Source organism: Aulonocara sp. 'chitande type north' Nkhata Bay, linkage group LG15 (genome assembly GCF_057382095.1).
Source record: "Aulonocara sp. 'chitande type north' Nkhata Bay isolate Kocher_YH1m ecotype deep benthic linkage group LG15, A_spYH_male_GT1.1, whole genome shotgun sequence".
Taxonomy (NCBI): Eukaryota; Metazoa; Chordata; class Actinopteri; order Cichliformes; family Cichlidae; genus Aulonocara; species Aulonocara sp. 'chitande type north' Nkhata Bay.
In genome coordinates, this window is record NC_141358.1 from 1,506,004 (window position 1) to 1,532,026 (window position 26,023).

Sequence of the window (26,023 nt, forward strand, 5' to 3'; positions counted from 1 at the left end):
ATAACTCAGTTTTTACTGGCTGTTGGCTCGAACCTGCAACATCGTGTCAATCAAACATCAGCTTCGTATGACGTCCACATAGAGACGGCTGTTTTCTTGTCGTGAGCTTTAGCAGGTAGACATTATCAGCAGAAACTGCCTGTACTCCCCTTTGAACCAAACTCCTCCATCAGTCACGAGCATCCCGACATCTGCAGGCCGCGCTCCTCATCCCATCGCTCCGCAGGTGTTAGCTCCCTGTGATGTCAGCAGAGGCCGTATTTGCCGTGATTCTTGCTTTTAGCTTTTAGGTCGGATGAGAGCCAATCAGACTCCAGTCTGGCACTGGTGGTGCAACATCGCTCATAATGGTTTCCGGCAACATCACTTCTAAGTTGTTTTCACTCGCATGAAGTGACTCTGATCGAGAGTACAGGAAAAAAATAAAAACAGCAATTATGGGCGACGGCTGCCCCCCCCAGTCCCCCTGTCATTCCCCTTGCTGGTCCTCCCTTCCCATTGGACGTTGTCAACTCCATCCTGCCCCATCTCGCCTCCCTCCATCCTAACTCAGCTGTTCCCTGCTTCGTGCCTGTCCCCCTCCCTTTCCCCTCATCCCTCCCCACCCCAGCATGTTGTCTGTGGGCTGGGCGCTGAGTCTGAACTCTCCTCTGCAGTGGCAGGCAGTCTCACCGTCGGAGAAGACCCCCGATCTGAAAAGGGCTTTAAGGACCCTGCTTAGTAAGATGAAGGTAACGTCAACAGCTGCAAACACACAACTGAGAGCACCGTGTCACTGTGTATCTCTCACACACACACACACACACACACACACACACACACACACACACACACACACACACACACATCACTGAGTCGCCTTCGCTGCACCATTTCAGCGCCGTCACATCAGCAGCCTCTGATTGGTTCGTTGCATCTCTCAGCTGCACCATCTGGCCTTCGTGTCATCGCCTTTCGTTGCCGATGGAGTGGCGCGGCGCTGCTTCACCATCGCTAATCACAGAGCATGTGTGCTTCCATACTGCCCCCCGATGGCCTGCCCATGTTTCCTAACCAGGAGCTGTCAGCTCAGAGCACAACCAGACCTCTGGTTACTCAGCAGGTGATGGGAAATGAATACATAGTAAAGGAACGATGTCACAAACTTGAATAAACATAAATATTTTGGCATTAATAATCCACACAAGTTTTCAATGCATGATGTTTCCTCGTTATATTGGTGGTGCCACCAGGAGGCCCCTGGTTGTAAGACTGTGCCGTCACACACAAAGGAAAAAACTTCTCTCATGACAGAGAACAAGAGTGTGCATGCTTGAGCGTGTCAGGTCGATGTGGGCGGGAGCAGTGTAGCTGCGCCTTTGCTGCCCATCTACACGGACTCATGCAGCTGTGCTTCGTGTAGCCGTAGTGTGACTGTGCTCTTTAGTGTTTTATAGGTGGGGTGTGTTTAGATGGGATATAAATAGACGATTGGATCGGTGAACTGTAAGAAACGTACATTACACAGTGTATGAAACACCCAGGACATCAGTGAGCTGGAAGGAGCCTCACACGCTGTACAAGGGTGAAGCAAGCCCACACACACACCACCAGCTCGGCCTGCCTGCATGTTTGTTTTCCTTCAGCTGATCATTTCTGGTCAATCGAGCCGTTCATCTGCATAAGCGGAAGACGAGGCGGGGGCGGGTCAGCGTCACTCAGTCTGACTTCCTGTCTGCCCCGCCGTCACAAAAAGCAGATTAATGAGCAGTGCATGTGCAGCAAGCACTCGTCATCAGTAGCTGTTAGGAGCAGACAGAGGCGCAGCTTCATCTGTCGTACACGTCCCAGTTTACTTTGTGGAAGGGATCGTCTAATTTCTCCAACTCTTCCCTCTTTCCTCCAGGATTCGGACTCCCCACGCCACTCCACGGCCTCCAACAGCTCCACCTTCAGCAGCCCTCCCAGCCCGGCCTCCCCACACAAGACCAAGTCCCTGTCCTTGGAGAGCACAGAAAGGATGGGCTGGGACACATGAGCCCCCAGCGGTCCATCCGACCCCCCTCACCCACCCACCGACTGACCCATCAACGACCCACCCACCGACAGCACAGGACTCCAAATTCTCCAACTCTTCCTTTTTTGAATATTGTTCCCTCACTGCCCAGAGAACTGCACCTCCTGCCCACCACTCCCTCCCAAAGAAGTCCCACTTTACCCCCCCGCACTGTGTCTCAGCGTTCTTCCACAGTGGGGCCGAAACACTCGCTAGACAGCGAGGGACAAGCTATCAAATGCTATCAGTGGTGTACATGTGGGTGCTGATGTTTGGCTTGTGTGTGTGAGTGTGTGAGAGAGAAGGTGTGTGTGATGTCGGGCAGGTGATGCAGGAACAGGAAGCTCCCATTTTGGCTCTTTTTGGTCAACTTGTCGAGATTCACTGAGAGACTCTTAAAAAGTCACGATGCAATCCAAAAAGAAGATGAAATATTATTGAGAGCAGAAGGTTTGTACTTGTACATAGGACCCGCCGGGATTCAGGGGACAGTGTTTTAATTTATTTATCAATCATAGACGAGGAAAGGGGCTCTGCTGCTTTGTGGCCGAAGCAGACGGGTGGAGTTCCCCCCCCCCCCCCCCACCCCCCCACCTGCTTTCTCTCTGGGTGCTGCAAAAAGATAAAAAAAGGAATTACTTTTATTTTTTGCTCCTGATACTAAGTGCAGCGACTTTATAACATTTTTAATTTCCACCATCAGCAAAAAGCTCCAACAGCGGCTCCTGTGACATCACACGACAAACTCATTCGGTTCCCCAGAGCGAACGACATCATCAGGGGTGCGCGTCCTCCGTCGTGGACGCTCCACGTTGTCCAGCCAAAACTCCCGACACAGTCATGTACATAGGTTCAGAGTAGAGAGTAATATATGATAAGGAAAATACTATAGAGAACTACACGGGGCGGAAAACTCCTCCTTTATTTTCCCGCTTTTGTTTGGAGTGATTCCGGGTTGTTTCGCACTCGAAGCCATTTTAAAACCACTTATTTTGTTTTTACTGATTTATTTTAGATTTGTTTGTTTTCATGTTGTTTCTATGACGTGTGCGCATCCCTCCCCTCCACTTCATATGAGTGGGGGGAAAAAAGCTGACTTGTGTATCGGCACTGCTGCCTGTACGCAGACACACACACACAGACACACACACAGACACAGACGCAGACACACACACAGACACACACACAGGCGGTTGTTGCCTTGTTGTGCTCCTCTGACTGTTGGCGGTGTTTGAAAGGTCGCTGAGATGAGCTGTTTCACCAAATACGGACACAACAGGGAGGCGCCGCGACTTTGCTCGTTCCAACCAACGTTTTAATGACTCGTGAAAATTTGTAAGAGGAGGGATTAAAAAAAACGAGAATGTAAACAGTGCGAGGAAGTCACACCTGGGTTTGTGTTCTGGAGGCGATGGAGTAAATGACCTCTGCCTGTTGTTGTTGTGTGACCTGAACAGGGCCGGAGCTCTGAGCCGCCTCCACGGCACTACTTTACTCTACTTTACTCTACTTTACTTTTCCTTTGTCAGTGGAAAGGCCTTTAAAAAAATAGAAGAGGGGGAAACGGTGTGGCAGCTTCTGGCTGCAGAGCAGGGCATTCACAGCCACAAACCTGTTACCTCTGTTCATCTCCTGTAGGCATTTTGACCCGAGGGACACGGCGGCGTGGCATCAAAGAACCCACAGAGGGTTTTAGCCTCGCTCCACATGATTCCACTCGTCCTGTTTGTCAGAAAGGGAAAACTCTTCAGTGGTCATTCCCCCTGTGGAAACACAGCAAAGAGCTGCAAACAGCTCATTCCAGGTGTTCTTATTTTTATTATTTTTTAATTTGAAGAGAGGTTTAGAGCTCCCAGCTGGTTTTACTCCAAATATCTTAGAACTTTTTTTAAGCTAGTGACTCCTTCGTTCCTGCGACGAGTTCATCTGCAGAACGATGAGCCGGTGTGTGAGGTGTTAGCCAGGCGGCGTCTGTTTTTCATTTTTGGCCAATACTGTGCAGAAAATCTGATCCTAGATGTCCCGGTTCAAAGAGAGCGAGAAGGGGAAACTCAGGAAACAAATTTTCAGTCAGATGAGCGCGATCGAGGTGCGTTTGATTCATTTGATGGATGGGCAGCAGTAAGTGAGGGAATGTGACTCGGGTGGAGGCGGCAGTGAGTATTGGGTGACAGGTGGCTTCACGGCCGAAGTGCCGCAATTTAAAGAAATGGAAACGCCTTTACATTTCAGTGAGGTCTTATCTCCAGTACCTTCTATATTGTTTTGCTCTTTCATATCATATTCCACTTTGTTTTCTAGGATTGCTTTGTAATAATTTGTACAGTTTTGCATGTTATAGATGTAATCATTTGTTTTCAGTTTGTCGTTTTATTCTTTTTGGAGCGGTTTGGGTGTTTTACTGAGGATAACCCACTACAGCTGATGTAGATTCTTTTTTTGCACAAAAATATTTAAGGTGTAAGGTCAAAACAAAAATAATGTATGGAAGCGGCTGCCACACTTACGTGGAGAACTCATTATATTAACCTGACTCCGATGTATTTCAATAAAGCGGAGGGCTGTTACAAATACACTCAGTGTTACCGTGTGCTCATTTCTCCTCAGGAAACATCAGAAGCTTTTGATTGTTTTGAAACTTTATTACAAATGACCAACAGGAATTCACTTTTTACATCTATGAACATGTTTTGCCTCTGGAGGAAACGTTGCTCTAACTTTAGTAAGGACACATTTGCAAACAGGACGGAGTAAATCTGCTCAAAGCGAACGTGTTCGGACGGAAAGGGAAGGTAAGCTGTGTTCAGGTGTCCGTACAGCTCCATGAAGGTCGCTGGTGATCTGCTTGAGGTCATTGAATCTGTGCTTCATCACCTCTGTTGGGTTTGTTCTCTTCGCAGTCATAAGGCAGGAGTTTGGATTCAGCATGTATACTCTGGATTTCAGCCCTTGGGTTTAAAACAGCAAAGCACAGACTGACATGATTTCCTTGTATCGTTCCAAACATTATTGCACAGGTGCAATAAAACACTCACTAAAATCCAGCTTTTAAAATGAGGCGAGGCTTCTAGAAAGTTCAGCAGACTTAAAATGCCTTCGTGTGCAGAATAGCAGGTTCAGATTCAGCAGAGATCTAAAAGCTGTGGATGGATCTGAGAACTTTCATTCAGTCGTTTCATCCTCACTGAAACCAGTTCTTTCAGTTCTTCTCCATTTAGGCCAGTCTTCTCCTGATTGGCTGCCCCTCATAAACAGAAGAAAACCTGGAACAAGGGTAATAAATCTAAGCCCCACCCCCACCCCAAAAACCTCCCAAACACTAAAGACTAGAGGACGGAGCTCCAAATGTCTCGTGTCCATCATCGAAGTCCTTTTATACAAAGTAAGCCGCGTCGTGCGGTCGGTCACATTTAGTTGTCTGGCTCAGTCGTCGTTCCCCGACTGGGTGGAGTTTAAAAACCGTGCTAAGATTCACACTGGAGGCTACGTCATAAAGCTGTGAGGATGTTTAAGGCAAAGATTTCTGTCCCGTGCCCCCCCCCCTCTGTAACCAGACTGTCACTAAGCTGATGCAGCATTTGTTTCATCGATATTTCAGCTCTGAGCTCCCAAACCCATCACAGTGGCTGCTCGTCGACATTCTCCTCCTCAGACTCCACCCCTTCAGGCGGTCGCTCCATCCTCCTCCAGGACTCTGTGGATCCCGTTTCTGGGCACGCCGAGAACCGCCGTGGCCCCGCTGCTCAGGTCCCTGATGCTGCTGTGGCGCGACTGGTTCTCGAGCCTCTGGGCGGAGCCGTGCCGCGACAGGCTGTCGAGGTGATTGGTGCTGCAGTGCCTGGACTGTGATTGGTGGTTTAGACGAGGCAGGCTCCCATATGGCAGCCGCTCGTCTGCGGCTCTGAAACTGGAGGCCGTGTATCTAAATGGAGAGGAGCAGAAATGAGCCTCGGGGCTGTGCGGGTGGGCGGGGTTAATGAAAGACCGCGATGTCAGAACCTACCTGCCGTCTCGCGAGCGGTGCAGGCTGCCGTGGTAGCTGCTCATCTTGGAGCGGGCGCTGCGCACGGAGCCGGCTCGGCTGGTGCTGGCGCTCGGCGGCTCGTCCAGCATGGCCAGGTGGGTGGAAGAGGCGTGTGTGGAGGTCCCTTGCGTGGATGTGCCCCGTGACTTCCTCACAATGGGGGTGTTGGGATCCCTGAGGAGCAGCTGGGTGAAGTCGGGCTCCTGGAGCACTTGTCGGCTATCGTTGACCATCCTGCTGCAGCAGGTGGAGGAAGAGGAGGAGGGGAGAGGTGGCAGGGAAAGATGCAGGGTGGAAGGGAGGGAGAGGGGGAAGGTGGAGGGGCGGTGGGTGTGGTAGAAGAGGATTGAGGAATGTGTGGAGCAGGCAACGGGAGAGGGGGTTAATGCTCTGTTTGGAGGGGAAGTGGTGCAGAGGAGGTGAAAGCCTCAGAAGGCGTCACTGCAGGGACACAAACTGAAGACTGAAATCAGGATCTGTTCACATTAAGCTCTGCGCTCACCTGCAGGTCCTCACATCAGGCTTAATGATACGTGTGTGAGACAGGTGCACACTCTGCATTTATAATGTGATAACTAAGCAAACGTGTTTTTATTTGTTATTTTGGGACCATGTGTGAGGAGCTCCGGAGCGTCAGCAGCTGCCCTGAAACAGCCGCGCTCCCATCAGCTGCTGTACACGTGCAACACAAAAGAAATGAAATCCAGGTCTCCTTAAAATAATATTTGAATCAGTATATGTGGAAACATTTCAGTTTGCCAAGCTGTAAAATGTTTGAACTGTAAATGTGTTTCGGGAAGAGAACGCGAGTCCTTGTTTAGTGTCTCCATTGACTACAGAACAGATTAGGAAGAGACAGGAAGTCCACATTTACAGGAAACTGCAGTCTGCTGTCTATCTGCACGATGTGTTGTTTCCCCAATATTAGTGTCTCTTTACTGGTAAATCTATAATTAAATTCTCATTTATCAAGTCCTGAATAATCAGATCTTATAACACCAAATGATGCTGATGGAGCACTTTGCTCTCAGGCTGCTGGGTTACTTCTGCTTCCTTTTTAAAAGTAGAATGGGAACTGGAGCCTTCAGCTTTCAGGCCCCTCGTCTGTTTATCATTGATTGAAATTCATTCAGAAATGTTTAACGACTGAGCTGTCACAACTTTCAAGTACAAAGTTTTATGAAGTCTGCCACATTCCCCCCTTTTTTCTTTTTTTATCCTTTATTTATTTCTCCTTATTTCATTGTGCTGTATATTGTTACTCTTATTTGCCTTGTACGTCTACTGTACAAACTGAACTGGAATGACTGACTGTTCGCTTTATAAGTTCAATAACGTTTGGAAAAACCCTCTTCGGCCGCTCCCTTCTGCCGTATTTTGCAGCAAAATAATCCACACCCACCGCCGTGCTATGAATTGTGGGATATATGGGACCACGAAGCGTGCACCGGACCACGCTTGATATTTGGGGAGATCGACAGCGCATTTGGAGTATGCATTTGAAGTACACTTTGAATTGGGACAGCCGTCGTCACGTGGCGGTGACGTAACCGCACTTAAAATGCGTACTTCAAGCGTGCAGACTCTGAATTGGGACACAGCCAAAGACGGCCTCATTGTTGACCATTCATTTGCTTTGAAGAGGATTTTGAGAACATACGGGAGCTGATGTTGCTGCCCTGTGTGTCTCATTCAAACTACACTCGGATACTTTTTTAAATTATTATTTCATTATTTTGCCATCCACAGCTCTGAAGTTAAAACTAAATCTGATGATCACCACAGAGAGATGAAGCGCTTTGAGTTGTAAATACTGGGACAAACCTCATGTAAGCTTATTTATATTTAGCAAAATCACACAAAGACGCCGTCACAGTGTGACACATACGTACTCTTTACGTCTCTTGCCGTGGAAGAAACTGGCCCACTCGAAGCAGGTCTTCTTACTGCCCACCCAGAACACAGAGGGGATTCCTACAATCAGCATCATCAGGTACTTTATGAGGAACAACACCAGGTCGGGGTGACTGGTCTGCTCCACCTGGAACAAACAGAAGAGGGTGGAGTTAGTGCAGTTCCCGTTAGATTAGTAACTCTATCGGCTCAGGTTTGTAAAGCACTTAATACAATTTATGGTCTTACTGTAACACAGAAGTAAAAAAGATATATCATGTACATCATCATCAGTGTTCAGCAGCGTGGAGCCATCAGTCAGTCTGTGCATGCAAACATCAGCATGAACAAGCTCATTAAGAGGCCTGCTGACTGAGTGGCTTCATCGCTTCCCTGTGTGTGTGTGTGTGTGTGTGTGTGTGTGTGTGTGTGTGTGTGTGTGTGTTCCACTCCACATCATCACTGTTGCTGATGATGAACCTTGCTGAGGGCATAAACACAGTGTCATCCATCTCTAACTAACAGACCAGCGCCCTCCTCCTGCTTCTGTGCAAACACACTGCTGCTGCTGTGAAAGGTGGAGGTTTGTGTCTGATGGATGATCCCATCGGGTCAAACGTGAACACACAGCGAGCAATAAAAGGTAAAGTTGCAGTGCAGTTACATCCATGCAGGTGCAGAAACAACTTTTGACTGCACTTCTGCAGCTTTCCTCACACAGTCATGCGTGCTAAGCTAACTGTAGCTGCAGATACTGGCAGCCCTCACAGAGCAGTAGGGCTGCCACAAACAATTATTTTGATAGTCGACTAGTCACCGATTATTTTTGCGATTAGTTGACTAATCATACAAGGTACAGCTTACTGCACCAGCAGCATCTGCTCTTATATAACTATCATTAGCTTACAGCTTTAAGTGTTTAAGGTCTGTGCTAACTAACAATAAAGACAAGATGATAGTTTATTAAATTTTAATGACATTTGCAGATTGTTTCGGTGAAGTTTAATAAACTCCTTGCTATCTAAAATATAACAGGACACCGGAGTAAATTCTGAGCATCTCACACTTCTGATAATCAGTTGTCTGCTTGATGTTTATTCAGCTGTGTAAAAACTATAACTTTAATCTCAGCCAAACCGATTTACTCAGGAACAAATAAAATACTGAAAAAAGCCAAACAATAACATTTGTAAGTTATCTAAGTGACTCATATATCATGTTTAACCTGAGTAGTGAAAGACGGCGGTGGGTTTGAAAACGATTTGCCGGGAGTCCGGTGTTCTCACGGCTCTAGTTAGCCTAGCCCCCGGCTAGCTATCGAGCTAGTGGGTAACAGACGTCTCCGAAAACGTCGGAGCCCTTTTGAAAATATGCGGTGTCCTGATAAACTGAGCCGATATTTGAGGTTTACACAGCTACATTCTCGCCTGAAAATATGTTAAACGTTTATTTTGTGACCCAGAAAGAATAATAAGAGTAATATTAAAACTAACTAGCTGCCGCCATTGTTGGAAACTGAGCTGGGCTGCGCTATGAATTCTGGGACAGAGCTGCTTCTTCTTCTTCGGGGTTTAACGGCAGCTGGCATCCTTGTACATGCAGTGCTGCCATCTTCTGTTTCAGTCCGTTATTACACTCTTAAATCCTGCTACTTATTCCTGCGTCTTTTGTGAGCTTACAAAGCTTCAAACGACGCGTCGACTATTAAATCAGTCGTCGACGATTTTGATAGTCGACGTAATCGTGACGAGTCGACTAATCGTGGCAGCCCTACAGTGCAGCGTCCCAAACTGAACGCATGTTGTTTGTCAGCGTGTAAACGAGAGATTTCCTCAGTCACAGTTAAAACGAGGTCATTTATTTCCAGCTGAAGTTTAGGAAAGCGCACAGAGCTGGCCCACTCTGTCTCATCACCGGAGTGCTGCTTCCTGTCGTCTCTCCTCCTGCTTCCCGTCCACACAGATGTCGTCATGATGGCCTCGTTATAAGCGGGCCGGGTGGAGAGCCTCGAGGCTCAGGATCCACAGAAGAACTCATTACCGCACAGAGATAAGAGACTGGATGCATGACTGCAGGCAGCATCCTCATTACAGGCTGTATGACCACACGGCTGTCCAGCCATGTGAGCTCACTGAGCATCTCAGGAGCTCTACAGAGCGCTCAGCCTCAGGGAGAACGTTCCAGATATAAATATAGTTCAGTCGAAGCTTTCTGCTGATGCACGCGTGTGTGAACGCCTACTGAAAAATCTTTACAGCTAGCAGCATCTCTGTAGTGCACTGTGGCGAGTCAGAGCGCGCACACAGTGTTTACAGGACAGATTAAGAGCACAACTTTGCATCACAAACGTCTCATTTGCGTCCTGGACACGCAGCTCTTCCCGTGGCTAACAGCATCATAAGGCTGAGCTCTGACACTTGGAGGTAAAAGTATCAGAGACCAACATCCAAACCTGAGAGTTCAAACTTCTCTTCCACTAGTACCGCAGACAAGAAACAGTCTGCCTCTGCAGCACTGAGCGTCTGCAGCGGCCGGAGGCGATCGCTGCTGAAAGGAACAGAACACGAGACGTCTGAATTATTAACGGCTCTGTGGGAGGAGCTCCGCTGTGCGTGCTGATGCTGGAGGCTAGCGCAGCTGCTGAGGCGCATTACCAAATCGTCTCATACATACCAGCGATCGCAGGTGAGTGAGTGTGTGTGTGAGTGTGTGTGTGCGCACAATGCTGTGATGAACACACAGTCTGGTTATATCAGCTCTCCTGATCCCTCGATTGTGTAACGGTGAAGAACTCGAACCTGAGAATAAATCAGTGTTCTTTGGGTTTTTTCTGTATTTCAGGACATTATTATTATTATTGTTGTTGTTGTTGTTGTTGCACCAGCGATTTATAATGTAACTCAAACACAATGTGTGAAACGATCAAACGTCTCCATCCTTTGTTATTTATTTGCTTTTTTACCAGTCGGTGACTTTGTTTACCTGGTAGGGACACGGGATGTGGTAGTCTCTGCACTTCTCCTGGACCCAGGTGGTCTCCCAGACGGGCCTGTAGCTGCTCTCATAGAGGTAGCAGGCCAGAACGGTCAGCAGGGGAACCAGGTAGAGCACGGAGAACACGCCGATACGAATCATGAACTTCACCAGCTTTTCCTGGTTTTCCTTCTCCAGAGGGATCTCCATGCGGACTCTGTTAAGAGCAGCGATACCTGCCAGCAGCAGGACCACGCCCACCTGGAGACACAGACGTGATGTCACACACATGTCATTTTATTCAATTTGCAACATAAACGGATAAATCTGTGCAAGTCGCTGCGCGACGCAGCAGCTGCTCTCGTTTGCGCACACACACACACACACACACACACACACACACACACACACACACACACACACACACACACTTTCAGAACTGTACACTGAGAAATGAAAACAAAGGTAAACAGAACAAAAACATGTATTTTATAAAGTATGAATTTATCTTCAGGTTTTACTCCGACTCGCACGTCTTTCTCGTCCCGGCAGTTTTGCAAACGGAGACTTAAGAACCAGAGACGTCTCGGTGCACAGACACAGCGACAAAAGGACGTTACAGGACTTCCTGCCACGCTCTTCCTCACCACTACATCCAGTCCCAGCGGGGCCAGCAGGAACCAGCGCAGGGCTGTTAAGTTGTAGAGCCCGACGAAGCAAACGCCACTGATGCCGTCTCCCTCGATCTTGTTCATGGCGAGCAGAGTCACCGTGAGGACGCCGGGGATGCCCCAGGCGCAGGCGTGGAACAGGAGGGCCTTCTTCTCTATAGCCTCGCTGCCCCACTTAGGAACAGCTGCTAGGAACCAGGTAATGGTTAAAATGACCCACCACACGCTGCCGGCCACGGTGAAGAAGTAGAGCACCATGAAGAGAAGCGTGCAGGCCTGCCAAAGAACAGAAAAACACACAGTCTGTCTGGATCTGTACGTATGGAAGGAGGAGAAAACCAGCAGGGTTCAAGCCCAGTGACAGACCTTATTATGGGAGCCCTGGGTCACGGTCGAAGCCCTAAACCTCCCAGGACTAGCTGCATTACAGGAAACTTTGTCCTCCAACAGGAAGCCCAGGAAGAACACCAGGGACACCATCATGTAGCACACGGCGTAAAATATAATCGGGCGCTCCGGGTAGCGGAATCGCGACACGTCGATGAGGAACGTCAGGAAGGTGAAGAGCGTGGCAGAGAGGCAGACGATGGACACGACTCCGATGAAGTAGCGGGCGAACGTCAGCTCTTCACGTGTGAAGTACATGTTGGGACACGGAGGAGAGCAGTCGCGCACCCCCATGAAGGAGTAACCGAGCTCGGGGCTGATCTTGAGCTCGCGGGGACACCAGAAGCCGTAGTCCCTCTGGACGGAGATGGGAGACTCGGTCGTGTCCGAGCCGGACAGCAGGTCCACGGGGCGGGGGTAGGGCTCGTCGCAGTCCGGGAACCTGAGAGCAGACGAGAGGCGGTGACCTCGGGCAGCTGTTGAACCTGTGGCTCGTACCTGAATGATGTCGTTTACAGGGAGATGAAGATGGCACCGAGGACCACATCACCTCCTCTGCTCCCTGCTGTGTTTCTTATCGCTTATCAATATTTTTTAAACTTGTGTGTTTGGAAAACCAGGTTTAAATGTTTTGTGTTTTTGTTGTTCCCACGTCAGCTGTGTTCAACAAAAACAAACCAATCGGATTTTTCCACAGAAGAAAATACAGGAAATAAAACATTTGATTACTGAAGCATAAATGCAACTGCAAGAAGTAAAAACTGTCCTTAAACTACGAACAAACAAGGACACAGTCACATGTTAGCAAACTCCTCCTCGGGGAAACATAAAAGCTTCAAAGGTGAAGCTACAAGTGCAGAACGCTGACTCTACCATCAGATCAGTCACAAAACTTTATAATGAAAATAAATCATTTTAAGGATGTTTGCTGGCCTCGTTGCTCCAGCAGAGCTGCTGCTGCTGCACCAACCTGTTGCAGTCCATCTCCTCTGGCCAGCTCACACCGAACATGTCCATCAGCTTGTAGCAGTCGCTCTTGGCCTGCAGACAGAGGCGGCGACACGGCAGCGTGACCCGGCCGTACTCGGTACAAACCGGGGCGTAGAGCGCACACAGGAACATCCTGAGCTCCGGGGAGCACTGCAGGTTCACCATGGGATGGAAAGGCTGCAGGTGGAGACAGAAAGAAGAAACACGCCAGTGGAGCGTGAGCATCACTCCACATTCAGAACGTGAGGCACAGAGGGCACGAAGACACCAGCCGAGCACCTGAGTCCATAAAAACAACTCCGGCCCCTTAACTAATAATCCACCCCAATCATGATCCTGCTGCCCCTTTATTCATCCCACAATCTCCAGACAGGAGACACACACACACACATGCACACACACACACACACGCACGCACACAGGGCCTTTGTGTTGCAGGGTGGACCACGCTGTGACTGACTGACACACTGGGGCATCGTGCTTACACGAACACAAGGAAGAGTATTATCTTCACGTTCACACACCCACAGACCGACACAATGATGCTCTCACACACATGAACTGTGCCAACACACAGTGGGTGCAGGAAGCATCCGTGGTCCTGCTGCTAATATGCAAATAGAAGTTTCCATGCATGTGTGTGAGCCAAACACACTGTGGTTTGCAGTTTTTATGTGTTTGTGTGTGTTACAGAAGGAGCCACACCCAAGTCAATCACTAACACACACACACACACACTGCCCTCCCCCAGATTTTAAAGACAGTTGTATGTGACAGACAGGAACAGGGAGGGGAGGGGTTTATTAGAGGAATGGATATTAATGTTTAACCAATCAATGCAGCTTCAACAACGTTAAATAAAGTGCAAAGAACGCCACGTCCTGTGTGTGCGTGTGCGAGTGTGCATGTGTGTGTGTGCATGTGTGTGTGTGTGCACCAATCAGAATCTTGTTGGCGTTACAAATGTAACAGATTTCAGATTTTAGAAAATGGCACAAAACTGAACAGCTGTGTGTCGGCTCAGCGTCTCTGTCCGTCACCGATTAGCAAACACAGCAATAAAAATGCGACATGTCCAAATCCGGCTGTTTGGGGATAAATCTTTCAGAGAAGCAATGATGACGCAGGACTTTGTCACCTTAACTGCAATCAGATTTAAACACCGTTCCCACCGTATGTCTGCAACACAGCGCCGTCTCCTGCCCGCCTGCCACACACATGTGACGTGCTTCTGTAAAAGGATTCGAGTGGGTGTACGCCCCTCAAAGCACAAAGCACCCACGTCCGTGCAGCTTTTGTCAGCGCCTTGTTCATATCGCTCTTCCTGGCGTTGATGGCTTTGCGCTGCGTGGGCTCAGCGATAGACGGCACGATGACACAGATTTATGGTCGAGTCGCAGCTCAGCACAGCATACGCTCTCTGAGAGCATCGCCCGTCGTAACTGAGCTCAACCATCCAGCCGATGGTGGAGTCATCACGTTTCACGAGCTCCACCGTGTAATGACACGAGCACTCGTGCACGCTATGAGCCAGCGTGAAAACAAGTGCTTCAAACGCGATGCAACCATGAATGGTCCTCACAGATCATCACTGACATGTAGCTCTGGCCCCCGTGTGCACTGAAGCTGCGTGGCCGGTTACCTCTTACAGATACTTTTACTATCGGCTGCAGCGCTTCCTGGTGATCGTGTTACAGCTATAGTCAGGTACAACAGGGAGGCTGGCTATTCTCTGGAGGAAGAACAGCAGAAAATCCTAAATGTAGCGGCCTCCACGAGAGGGAAACGGGCGCTACTGCTGCAATCGGCCCTCCTGTGACTCGCGTTGCGTGCCGCTGCCAGCGAGCAGTCCTGTGACATCTATTACTTCATCAGCGATGCCCTGTAAACACAGCTAAACCACTCAAACGTGATCTAATGCAACACAAGTGAGTTTGCATCTTCGCTCTTTCTCTCCCGTTTGATTCCCGTGGGCTACTGCTGCGCTCCATAGAACACGATGTACCACACAGGACGGCGCTACAAAGGGAGACGCCAAGGGCCAAAGCCGAATCCCTATACAGGCTACCAGGATGATCTACTAAAGAAAAAACACATTCATCTGTCCTCCTATCATCTCGCCATTTTTCTCATTTTTCTATTTTTGTGCTCTTCCATCCTTGTCCCCCCCTCCTGCCCTTTTAACCCTCCCGCAACTCCTCGCGTGTCCATTTAGCCTCTTTATGACAGTCGACCCATCATGTGAGCCACTGAGAGCAGGACTGAGCCAGTGGATGGTACATATGGCCGGTCACAGCTCTGCCCACACAATCACACTCTCCACAGGGTTTAGTGTTAGTGGCCACAGCAGAAACAGCTGGTGAACCACTGGCCAGAAGCTCGTCGTGCAGCTTTCCTCCCCAGAGTCAGCGATGTAAGGAGAATAGAGCGTGTAACACACAACTGTGTGGATGCTGGCGGTATGCTAATGTAACCTCAGCTTCCATCCTGCTGCTGCTGCAGTCATTATGGATTCATGGCAGTTTGTTATGGGACTTTTGATCTCTGAAAATGTGGAATAATGTGTCCTTCTAGAAACACACACAGAGGAGACGTGTCTGCCAGTCGCCGAAAAATGGTGCATTCTGGGAGTCCAAAACAAGGCCAACAAACAGCCAATGAGGGGATAGATGCAGATATAAGAGGCTGATCTGCTGCACAGTTTACGACTCAGGAAAATGCTCTATCGCGATAGCGCATGTTGATGATGTCATCAAGCTGCGCCTGTTTTGGTCAAAAGCATCGCAGCAGCTACAACCATTATCATCTGCAAATTATGCCGACAGTCATAGCAAAGAAATGAAGCACTTTTGAAATATGGGGAAAGCCAAAAACTGCGCTTCCTCCACTTCCGTAACATCGATTCATTAATGACTTTTATCGAGTGGAAAAAAAGTTGGCGTTCATCCTCCAGCTTCACTGTGCTAATGTTATGCTAACATAGCTGTGTCGCTAGCAATGACGTAGCACATCATTATATACCAGGTAGTCCAACTTCAGTAACCCTGCAAACGCCACTGCTGTTTAGTTTTCTGTCTTCATTTATGTTGGAAGTGGTAGCAGAGCTGTACGTTTGAATTAGTTTCAGAAATCTCTCAGTCAGAACATGCTATATCATGTTTAGGTGGAAACTAGCGAGCTAACTTCCTGCTAACTTCTAACTCCGTTAAATTTAATAACTTCTGTTTTCATGGATGCCTGGATGTTAAACTTAATTGTTACACCCGATAAAGCAGCAACGCTGATTATTTAATTAAAGATGAAAGAATTTAGACCGTTTTTAACTCTGTGTTCGTTTGACTTTGGGACCTGAAGAGACGGAGTTTTGGACCCAGATTACTCCGCGAAGCTCCTCCCTACGGCAGCCGTAATGCTCTGACAATCCATCAAGCAGTACGGCTTACAAAGCTGTACTAAAACATTTTTAACAGATTTCTGCCCAAATCGGTTCGAGGTCAGTAAGCACGACCAGAATTCATACATAAGGCCCACTCTCGATTTTTGAGAAAATTAAAGGATTTTAAGTGTGGAAAATATGTTATACAGAAGAAAAGAATATATCGTGATATATATCGTTACCGCACATGCTTGAAATTATATTGCGATATGAATTTTAGGCCATATCGCCCAGCCCTAGTTGTGAGTAATTCTAACAGAGCTGCAGTAACGCTGAAAACTCGCTCAGTGAGATCTGTGACACGTCCAATAGGACTGAGCCAGCTCTGTCCCGCATACGGATGGAAGAAAAGATCACAAGGAACCCAAAATGTTCTTTTAAAATTTAGCAACACTGTCACTGTTTTTCCTCTTTGACACATTTAAAAACATAATGGTAGCAGGATATTCCTCATGTTTTTAAATCTGATGGTTTCTGCTCTGAATTTTCTAAGAAAACGAACCTTCGTTATCTCCATAACAACCATCGGGCCTAAAATCTATTGTTATTCTGTTGTCTTGTTGTGTACCTGCTCAGAAAAACAAATCTCCTCCTTCTTAAAAAAAACTCTGTTGACTCTCCGAAACACATTTGTTATGAGTCAGCATGATGATCAGTCAGCGGGGTCGGACCGTCTCAGCTGGTACGGTGCGTCCGTAACAGCGAGGCAGGCACAGCTTCTGTGAGTGTCGCTGACTGCTTGCTTTCACAGTAAATAACCACATCTCACATCAAACTGAGGCGAAGAACAGGAGCAACATCTCTAATAATCGTGCTTCCTGGGACGGTGTAGTGAAAGTGTATATTTGCATATTTCTAATCTTAAACGTAGCAGCCTTTGAAGAACCGGGACAAACAGCCGTGACCTCAGCTTCACCTCTGCAGCATGGACACTATCCAGCATGTTTTGAATCAGATTAAGATGAAAGTTATCTAAGATTAATGTATTAATTATGAATACAGCCTAGTATGCCTAATGGTTTTCATTGCCGTTGCCTCTGTTTTATCTAAATTAAAAATGTCCTCACATGTGGCTGTCACTGTTCTTAGAAACAAAAATCAGGTAAAATAATAAATCTGGTGATTCTTTGTTTTTACGTTCATCAGGTCCCAATCAGCCCAAATATGAAAGAGAAATTAAAAATGTTGCTGTGGAAGAGTTCAGGTCTCAGGAGGTTAAAGGCTGAGATGGTGTGACTGATGAATCGCTGACAGTGACGCCCACTGTGGACGACTGGTTCTTGTTGATTTGCCCTTTAAAAAAATATCTCCTAGTCACCTCTCTTCCCATCTCCCCCCCTTATCCTCACTCTTTATCCCCCTTTCTCCTCTGCTGCCATTCCAATTCTCCAAATTTCAAAGCTCAGCGCCATGGTGACGAGTGATGCATCACCGGAGTGGAGGTGGAGGAGAAGGAGGAGGACGAAGAGGGAGGAGAGCGGGGCTCGAGGAGGTCAGGGTGCAGGGCGGAGGGGACCACCTCCCGCGAGGCGAGAAAGCCTCTGCTCCTTTTGTTAACGGCACAATTGGGACCGTTTCCTGGGCAACGGGTGAGTCCTGTGTAGGGGGAGGGGGAGGACAAAAGAGGTGGGGGAGGAGGGTGAGAGACCGGGTGAGCGAGAGAGGACGAACGGGCAGAGTCGTTCACTCCTAAGACAGTTTGAGAACACACACACACACACACACAGTTACACACACACACAGTTACACACACACACAGTCACACACACACACACACACACACACACACACACACACACACAGTCACACACACACACACACACAGTCACACACACACACACAGTTACACACACACACACACACACACACACACACACACAGTTACACACACAGTTACACACACACACACAGTGAGAGGTTGCTGTGCTTCTTATTCACTCCACTGCCAATAAACACGGTGTTGGACATTAAATAAAACAAGAGGCTCTTTTATAGGCCAGGTCACGCTGGGTTTATCAGACCATGTTGTGTGTGTGTGTGTGTGTCTGTGTGTGTGTGATCAACTGGGATACATCTTTACTAACATAATAAGCCTGTTAAAACGTGCCAGAATGCACAAAAAAGTACTCTGTTTAACACACACACACACACACACACACACACACACACACCCCTTAGCTCTCCCTTACACATCCATTCAGGCAGAGCGGGGTGGAGTATCTGGGTTATTCTTCCGTCTGTAACACGACACAGTTTATCTGCACTTGTAAACCTGAGACAACAGGCTGATCTGAGGAGGAAACGAGTGAGTCTGAGATTCAGAGCCGGCCGCTGATTATTCTTTGTGCAGCTGTGGACCCTTCATTCGACAAGCAATAACCCAAAAGACGTGACAAAACAAAGGTTATGATAACCTAGAAAAAGCTCGTGTGTCTAATTTGTAGTCAGCACATTTCCCCAACGCACTGACTCCTAATCTTGATGCTTTGGATTCACGTAAACAAGCCCAGTTATCCATCTAATGCAATTAACATCTTCAGTCGGCCCTGACCGTTGCGTGGTCCATCTGGCCTTGCCGTGACGGTCACATGACATGATTGTGAAAGCCACTGCCATGGCTCCATCCCTTATCTGCTTGAAAGCTTCTGCTAAATATAAGAGAAACCCTCCAAAAGGAGCTGCATTTGCCATAAACTGATGTTTCACTGTTATAATAAGAATATCTGGGCGCTCGTTTTAGCATTTGTTCATCATTGTTCATTCATTCAATGTCCCATCTGCCCTCCCGTCATATTTCTTTTCAAGATTTTCTTTTTTAATCACTAGTGTACATATATTTATATTTATAGATACATGTATATTTAGTCATCTTTTCTCTTTTACCACGTCTCTCTAATATTTTGCTCCTTACTATTTTTCTATTTTCTTTATTATTTTATTTTATTATATTTTCTCCTACTGTATCATGCTGCTGAGTGACTGCTGCTCGTCAAACACATTTCATTGCAATGTTGACCCTGTGCTAACTTGCATATGACAAATAAAACTGAAACTGAATCTTATTTTGACATTCTTTGGTTTTGTTGAGTCCTCAGTATCATTCAGCTTCTTTCTAGAGAAAATCTTCTCCTAACAAAAGATCCAAGTCCTCCAGTTTGAGCCTGACGCTCGTCCTTCTCCTCTGGAGCTGCGATCTGGAAAGTGCCTCCAACCAGACTGCAGCAGGTTGGAGAAACTTCTAGAGCATTAGAAACGATGCATAAATGCAGAAGAGTAGGACTTATAAACGACCTTAACCAAAGAAAAGTAATATGATCATCACCGAGCGGTGAACCACACGCCATCTGCTCTGCAGGCCGAGGATGGTTCATAGCAGCGTAATTGATTTCCTGTGATGGGCCCACACTGCTTCATATTCATCAGTGTGCAGCATCTCTAAATGCGGGGATTTGGGCCCAGTCCTTTCTCTCTTTTTGTGGTGCCAGTCAAATCCGCCACGCTCTCAGTTATGCTATGCGACTGTGGCACAGTGTCATTGTGACACAGAAATAGCCGATTCCCGAGCCCCGAGGCCACCGTCCCACTTCAGCTGCGAGGTCATACGGCGGTCAGCGGTGACGGATCGAGCGAGGATGAACACGGGAACATTAAAATCCATTTTAACAAATTGTGTGGTTTGTGTTACATTCTGCTCACAGCTGTAGAAAATAAAATACTAAATGTGCAAAACAGAAAATTCTGTCTGTGAAAAGCTGCACAGACCTGACACACCAAAGAAGAGTCATTAAAGTGCATTTTCAGTTTGTCTCTATCGGTTTGGAGCTCATGAGATCGTGACAAATTGTCCTACTTTCCTAAAACACTAAAATCTTGAACAAAAAAATACTTAAAAAGCAAGACATGAAAAGGGAACCACAAAGACTCTTCAGGGGGTTTGAACAGAAACTGTAAGAACGGCAGGCGTTGGTTCTCATCCAACTCCCAGTTTCTCCACGGTGCGAGGCATTCATCATCCTTATCACGCCCATTCAGCGGACCTAATTCTCTTTAAAATCAACTGTCAATTCTCATTTGGCTGCCCTCGACGTCTCACAGGCTTTGAATTCTCCCATGAGCTGGATCTGGGGCGAGTTATCTGGGAAACGAGAGCCAAGACTGGGCTCCGTGGTGTTGGAACCTGTTGGGTTTCCGTGTGTTTTCCAAACCCAAACAAGCACTAAAAGAGACTTAATTGTGAAGCCATGACCAATCAAAGTGAACACCGTCTAAACCAGAAGCGCCTCTCTTGCCTCACTGCGACACACACCCACTGATCAGGCGTAAAAAGCTAACCTGGCCTCAAACAACATGCAGCTGGTAACATTTAATCAGTCAGAGAAATGAAGACGTGAATAACGACCGTCAGAAACCTCGAAACACGTTTGAAAGCACCGCTGCACAGCGAGAACGGTGCTGGTACGAGCGCACGGTCATGGGACCAGTTTCATCTTTTCCAAACATGAGGTCGAACGAGACCACAGCTGTGACGCCGCGCACAGCCGGCCCGTTACAGTTACGTAACCTCCACCTCTCCTCAGCGCGTCTACACACAGCGCCGTGAACCGGGGCGGGCGCAGATGCACAGATGGTCGGCAGAGTGCTGCACATCCGCTACGCCGGGCAGGGTGGGGCCGGGCGAGGTTGAAGGGTTAAAGTGACGCAGAGAGAGGGAGCAAAGAGCGCGTGACGCGGGGCATCGATAAACTAAACACAGGCCGGCAGAGCGCCGAGCCAACACAGCAGTTTGGCCCGTAATTACTAGACAGACAGAACTTCACAAGGGATCGGCCGCCATAAAGGACGGGATTAACTTAATGAAGCGATGCATCTGCTCCGTGCTCCATCTTTTAGCAGCCATGACAACAGTGAGATGCTGTGGATGGTCAGTCTGTGGATTATCCACGAGGCTGAAATCACAACCCAAAACAATGAAGCTGTGTTTCCTTAAAGCCTGACTCGTTAGCTCGCTGCTCAAAGCCTGTTATATAAAACAGCAGCTGACTACATGTCGTGGTTAATCGCTCTCATCTGTCAACAGGCCAGATGTGCGGTTCAAACCCATCTCAGGACACCACGCCCTGTTAAGTCGCTGGCGTTTTAATAATCCTCTGTTCTCAGGGCCCAAAGGGACAAAAACGAAACCTTCATTGTCTGCTTAATGTTTTGGTAACACGCTGCAGCCTCAGCAGCTAGATGGGCCACATTTAAGTAGGCTGGCACCTCCTCAGCAAACACACAGCTGATCATGCTGACACCTAACGAGCTGCTCGTGTCCACGGGAGCAGAAAGTGTGCCACGCACACCGAATCACTCATTTCACATGTATGACAGACATGTGAATCTGCTCTCAAAACGTTGCGTCAGAACGCAGAGAAACGACCGAGGAACGGAGGCAGATTATCAGCACTGTGGACGCTGACTGGAAGCCCAACGGGCTCTGAAGGCTAACATGAGTGACCGGACTCACAAACATCACACGGCTCAGATCCAAACCTGTTTAACAGACCCCGTCCCTTTCACAGCAGTAACACAACTTCATTAAATGAAGAACTAAAAGGCTGAAGCCAACATAGAGTAACTGTGGTGTGTGAGACACTCATCGATCCCAAAAAGGTTCCAATTTCATCTTTAGAAGAACGAAGGAGCAGCGAGAGAACAAGAACGCAAACGTTCAAATCACTTTAACCCAACAGCGCCCATGTGACGTAGGGCTGTGCAGGTACGAGTACAGGTGAACACACAGGGAATTTACAGCAAGCATCACCTGTGGCTCGCTACATCCAGGCAGCTCTGTTAGCTAAAAACTCTGAAGCGCACAATTTCAGCTGTGTGTGAAGCGATCAGTGATCCAGGTCGTCGTCGCCTCGGAAAGAAAAGCGTCTGGACTGAAAATGTGGGAAAGAAGCTTCTCAGCTGAGAGACTGTTTCATGCTGTGGGCTGATCGATGTGATCGATCCAACAATCACTGAAGCTCATATATGAAATCCTCCATGACACTCTTTCATATACTGTGTGAGGCAGTTATCACAGCTCTGTTTAGTTTGGAGTCTAGAACAGCTGCAGCCGGCCGGCAGATCTGATTACAAGAATAATAACACTGTTCATGTGCCGTAACATTTCACATATAAATCTAATTATTGCTTTTTGTGCAAATTCTTGACGGGATTTAAGCCTTTTTAACAGCAGCTTTGCTCACCGCTGTTACACTGTCAATTACAAAATGTTTTTAAGCATTTTTAAATGTCTATTTCAAAATGTAAACTCATTTTAAATGTTGAAAAACATTAAAACTATTAAAGGCATTTGTGACCAAATCCAAAGTTAGCGTATCCAACACTGTGGCAGCGCGGCTTCATGAGAAATCTAGAAATAAAATATAACATTTAAAAATATATAAACTGTGTTAAAAACATACAGATTTCTTTTTTGTACAGTTTTTACATATTGCATAATATATATTCAGTTATATTCTATTATCCTTTATTTTAATTTAATAGCTTTTGTGAGTGTGACTGTTTTTTTGGAGGGGGGATAAATTTTATATTAACATATTTTTATTTTTTTAATTATAAATTTATTATAATATAGTGAAGAGCAAATTTTTTTTAATGAATCGCATGAATTTTGCTGCTGTCAGAGTTTGAGCGCCATAACTGTGAGAGAAAAACTGTCATTCCTTTAGTTTATATACATTTGTGTGTGTGTGTGTGTGTGTGTGTGTGTGTGTGTGTGTGTGTGTACAGATAGATGGTTTGTCTTTCTCAGATCACATGGCAGCGATGTACCGTACCTCCATGGCGAGAGCAGCAGTTTGCTGGTCGTAGTGGTTCAGGACGTTGGGCATGAAGGTGGAGTTGTAGGGCAGCCCCTGACACATGCGCAGGGTGATGGGCTCACAGGTGAACAGACTGTGGCTCCCAGCCACAGCATCCATGGGGACAGCAACACACACGGTCAGCATGGACACGGAAAGCACCCACAGGAGATCCATGATCCGTACGGGAGAAAAGAAGCAAGACCCAGGAGACGGCGGCTCACGGAGAGGGCTCGAGCCCTGTCAGCATCGTGGGCTTTAACCAGGAAGTGGGAAAAATTACCAGACTTAAGGACTATCTGTTTGCCCCTTCCTCCTCGTTAGATCACAGAGAAACACCGTGGGCTGAGCAGCGTAATCCAACAGGGCCAAGTTGGCTGCATCCATCACCATGACTACACTGAGTCACAGGGCCTCCATCACCTAGGTGATGCTGTGGTCCTTTAAGATGCTGAAAACACTCCTCCGTCTCCTGCCTTCACAGACGGCGATGATGCTGGAGGAAATATGAGCGACGACCCCCTGTGGAAACGATGCTCTGCCTGCAATCAGAAGAATACAGTACAGCAGCTTGTTAGACGTTAGTGGTCCAATAATTACAACAAGTGCAAACCAAAAGGAAACCTTTTAACTGAAAAAATGGACTAATTGTAAGCGGAGCAGCACACAAACGGCTGCTTTTCAGGTCACTGACTATGGCTGGGTTCTGCCCATCAGTGTCCACATTAAATGCATTATTAAACAGCAATAGATCATTACAAAATAAGCAAATGAGCGAGCATTTAAAGGGCAAGTCTGCGTCCCGCAGTACTTCTGTAGTAATAACAGTGGTAATAGCAGCAGCTGTGGTAGTAGACACCTCCGACCATTAATAATATTATTATTTTTACAGTTATCTGCACTAATCACAGCTCAGAAACTGTTTAAGTCATTTATTAAAGTTATTTGTTATTTATAGAGCACATTTTTATCCATCGCTGCAGCACACACCCTTCCCAGCCCCGCACCTTTGCCCCCGACCAACACGTCAAACACGGCCTCTGCTCCGTCGCACCTGCCGGTGTCTAACCCGGCCGCACTTCAACTTTCATTATTAACGCGACACAAGCGCGTCCATTAGCCTACCTGTGCGTCAGCGCTAACGGGCTCCTCCTATAGCTCCTCACCGGGACTCAGGCACTAATTGCTGCTCATACATGGGAGTGTACTGCCGAGCGTTACACGGAGGCTCGTCGCGGTTGCCGCTGTAACTGACCCGCAGCAATAAAAACGAGCGACCTGAGCCGAGAGAAGCGTGAACGCGGCGCGGCGCAGACAAAAGATGACGGTTAGTTCATCCTGACTCACGGTAACCGCTCCGCACCGGTGCATTCAGTCACCGAGCCGGGCGGCAGCGGAGGCGGTGGTCTACGAGTAACACCTCCACACCCGCTGAATTTAACGCAACTTTACCTGAACGCTGTCCGCAAAATTCGGGGAGTAAGCGGGGTCTTCGCCGGTCCTCGAGTTGGTAACAATGACTGAATGTCCCTCCACCAGCACCCTCCTCTCCTCCTCTTGTCCTCTTCCTCCGTCCTCCTCCCCCGCTCTCCCCCCTCTACGTAGAGCGACAAGTGCGCGAGACTTTTTTAATTGCTTCCGCTACGGACTATCAAATTAAAAGCCTCTTCCACAAACGCCCGACTTCGTGGACGCCAAAACACGACTACAGTGAGCTTTAGTCGAGCTGAATACAGGTGAAAGAAGCGATACGCTGTTTGCCACCTTAGTCGCGGATGTTGGCCCAATTTATTGCAACATACAAAAATATAAAAACCTTTTTTAGTTCAACAATAAAAGTTAAAAGTGTTGAAAATTGTGCTTAAATGATTTACATTTGATATGCCCACCTTTGTTTACAACTCAGCCTGAACTCCCAGAGTCAAGCTTTCTTGTCATTTCTTTAAATATCCTCAGGAATAGTTCTCAGGCTTCTTGAAGGACATTCAAACAAGGGCGTCATTTCCAGGGGGGTTATGACCCCCCCTCCCTGGAATGTACCCAGATTTATTTATTTTGTTTGACAGAGGTCTTGCGTTTCTATCCAGGTATGTTTTTACTGCATTGGCCGTGTGTTTGAGATCACCGCCTTGCTGAAAAATAAAGAAATGGAATCAGATTCTTTCCACCTGGGACTGCATGGTGGATGAAAACTTGACGGTGCTTTTCTGTGATCATAATTCAATCAGTTTTGACAAGATCTCCAACAGCACTGTCTGAAAAGCAGCCCCAGACCACGGCAGAGCCTCCACTGTTTTAAACATGGTTGTAGAGACTTCTTCTTGTACCTCTTTCCTGATGACCCCTCGACATACTGATTAATCCAATACTTGAAACGAAGAATTTCACATCCAACCTGTTGTCATTGATTTTCATCCCAGTTCTTGTGTGAAGTGGCATACCTCAGCCTTTTCTCCCTGTTTCACTTCCTGAACAATGGCTTCTTGGCAGCCACCCTTCAACTGAAAGCATTTCTGATGAAGCGTCAGTGAACAGTAGACCGATTATCTGAAGCTCCAGATGCATCTCTCAGATCCCGTGTCAGGTCTTGGGTGGATTTTTTCCCTTGTTTCTTAAGGACATGGCGTTTAGATATTGGGATCTGCTGCAGATGGTTTTGGCTGACAGCTTCCTGTTTGTCCTCCACATGTCTAGTTTTCAAAATGATATAATCCAGCTAGTACATAGTTAAAGCCAAACAGTTGTGCTCTTAAGTTTACA

The 26,023-nt window shown here is 47.4% G+C and overlaps 2 protein-coding genes across 13 annotated transcripts in view; one reads left to right on the forward strand and one right to left on the reverse strand.

Annotated features, from left to right (window-relative positions):
* The window catches only part of cdc42bpab (CDC42 binding protein kinase alpha (DMPK-like) b), a 73,445-nt gene extending 68,835 nt beyond the window's left edge, over positions 1-4,610 (forward strand). For 7 of the 9 annotated variants that reach the window (XM_086263345.1, XM_086263343.1, XM_086263347.1 and 4 more), the window contains 2 exons: positions 657-731; positions 1,886-4,610. In XM_086263345.1, coding sequence (XP_086119471.1) covers positions 657-731; positions 1,886-2,017 — 207 coding nt within the window. In that variant the 3' untranslated portion in view covers positions 2,018-4,610. The remainder of the gene's footprint in view (positions 1-656; positions 732-1,885) is intronic. The other 2 variants (XM_086263350.1, XM_086263352.1) reach the window with 1 other exon arrangement.
* On the reverse strand, positions 3,843-24,854 carry fzd3a (frizzled class receptor 3a). 4 transcript variants are annotated; one of them, XM_086263356.1, is made up of 9 exons: positions 24,716-24,854; positions 23,240-23,805; positions 12,954-13,150; positions 11,963-12,425; positions 11,573-11,872; positions 10,935-11,186; positions 7,952-8,100; positions 6,039-6,293; positions 3,843-5,957 (listed from the first exon to the last, which is right to left on the reverse strand). In XM_086263356.1, exons 2-9 carry the CDS (start codon positions 23,438-23,440, stop codon positions 5,699-5,701), a joined length of 2,076 nt encoding a protein of 691 aa, XP_086119482.1. In that variant the 5' UTR covers positions 23,441-23,805; positions 24,716-24,854; the 3' UTR covers positions 3,843-5,698. The 4 variants fall into 4 exon arrangements, with proteins under 4 accessions (XP_086119482.1, XP_086119481.1, XP_086119479.1 ...); XM_086263355.1 differs by having other exon boundaries at positions 6,039-6,296; XM_086263353.1 differs by having other exon boundaries at positions 6,039-6,449.
* Between the last annotated feature and the right edge of the window lie 1,169 nt (positions 24,855-26,023).

Coding starts and splice junctions, on each gene's coding strand:
- fzd3a (XM_086263353.1), bottom strand. CDS start 23,440: ATGGATCTCCTGTGGGTGCTTTCCGTGTCCATGCTGACCGTGTGTGTT. Junction 11,187..11,572: donor CGCTGGGACTGGATGTAGTG/GTGAGGAAGAGC, acceptor CTGTGTCTCCAG/GTGGGCGTGGTCCTGCTGCT. Junction 8,101..10,934: donor ACATCCCGTGTCCCTACCAG/GTAAACAAAGTC, acceptor TGTTTGTTCCAG/GTGGAGCAGACCAGTCACCC.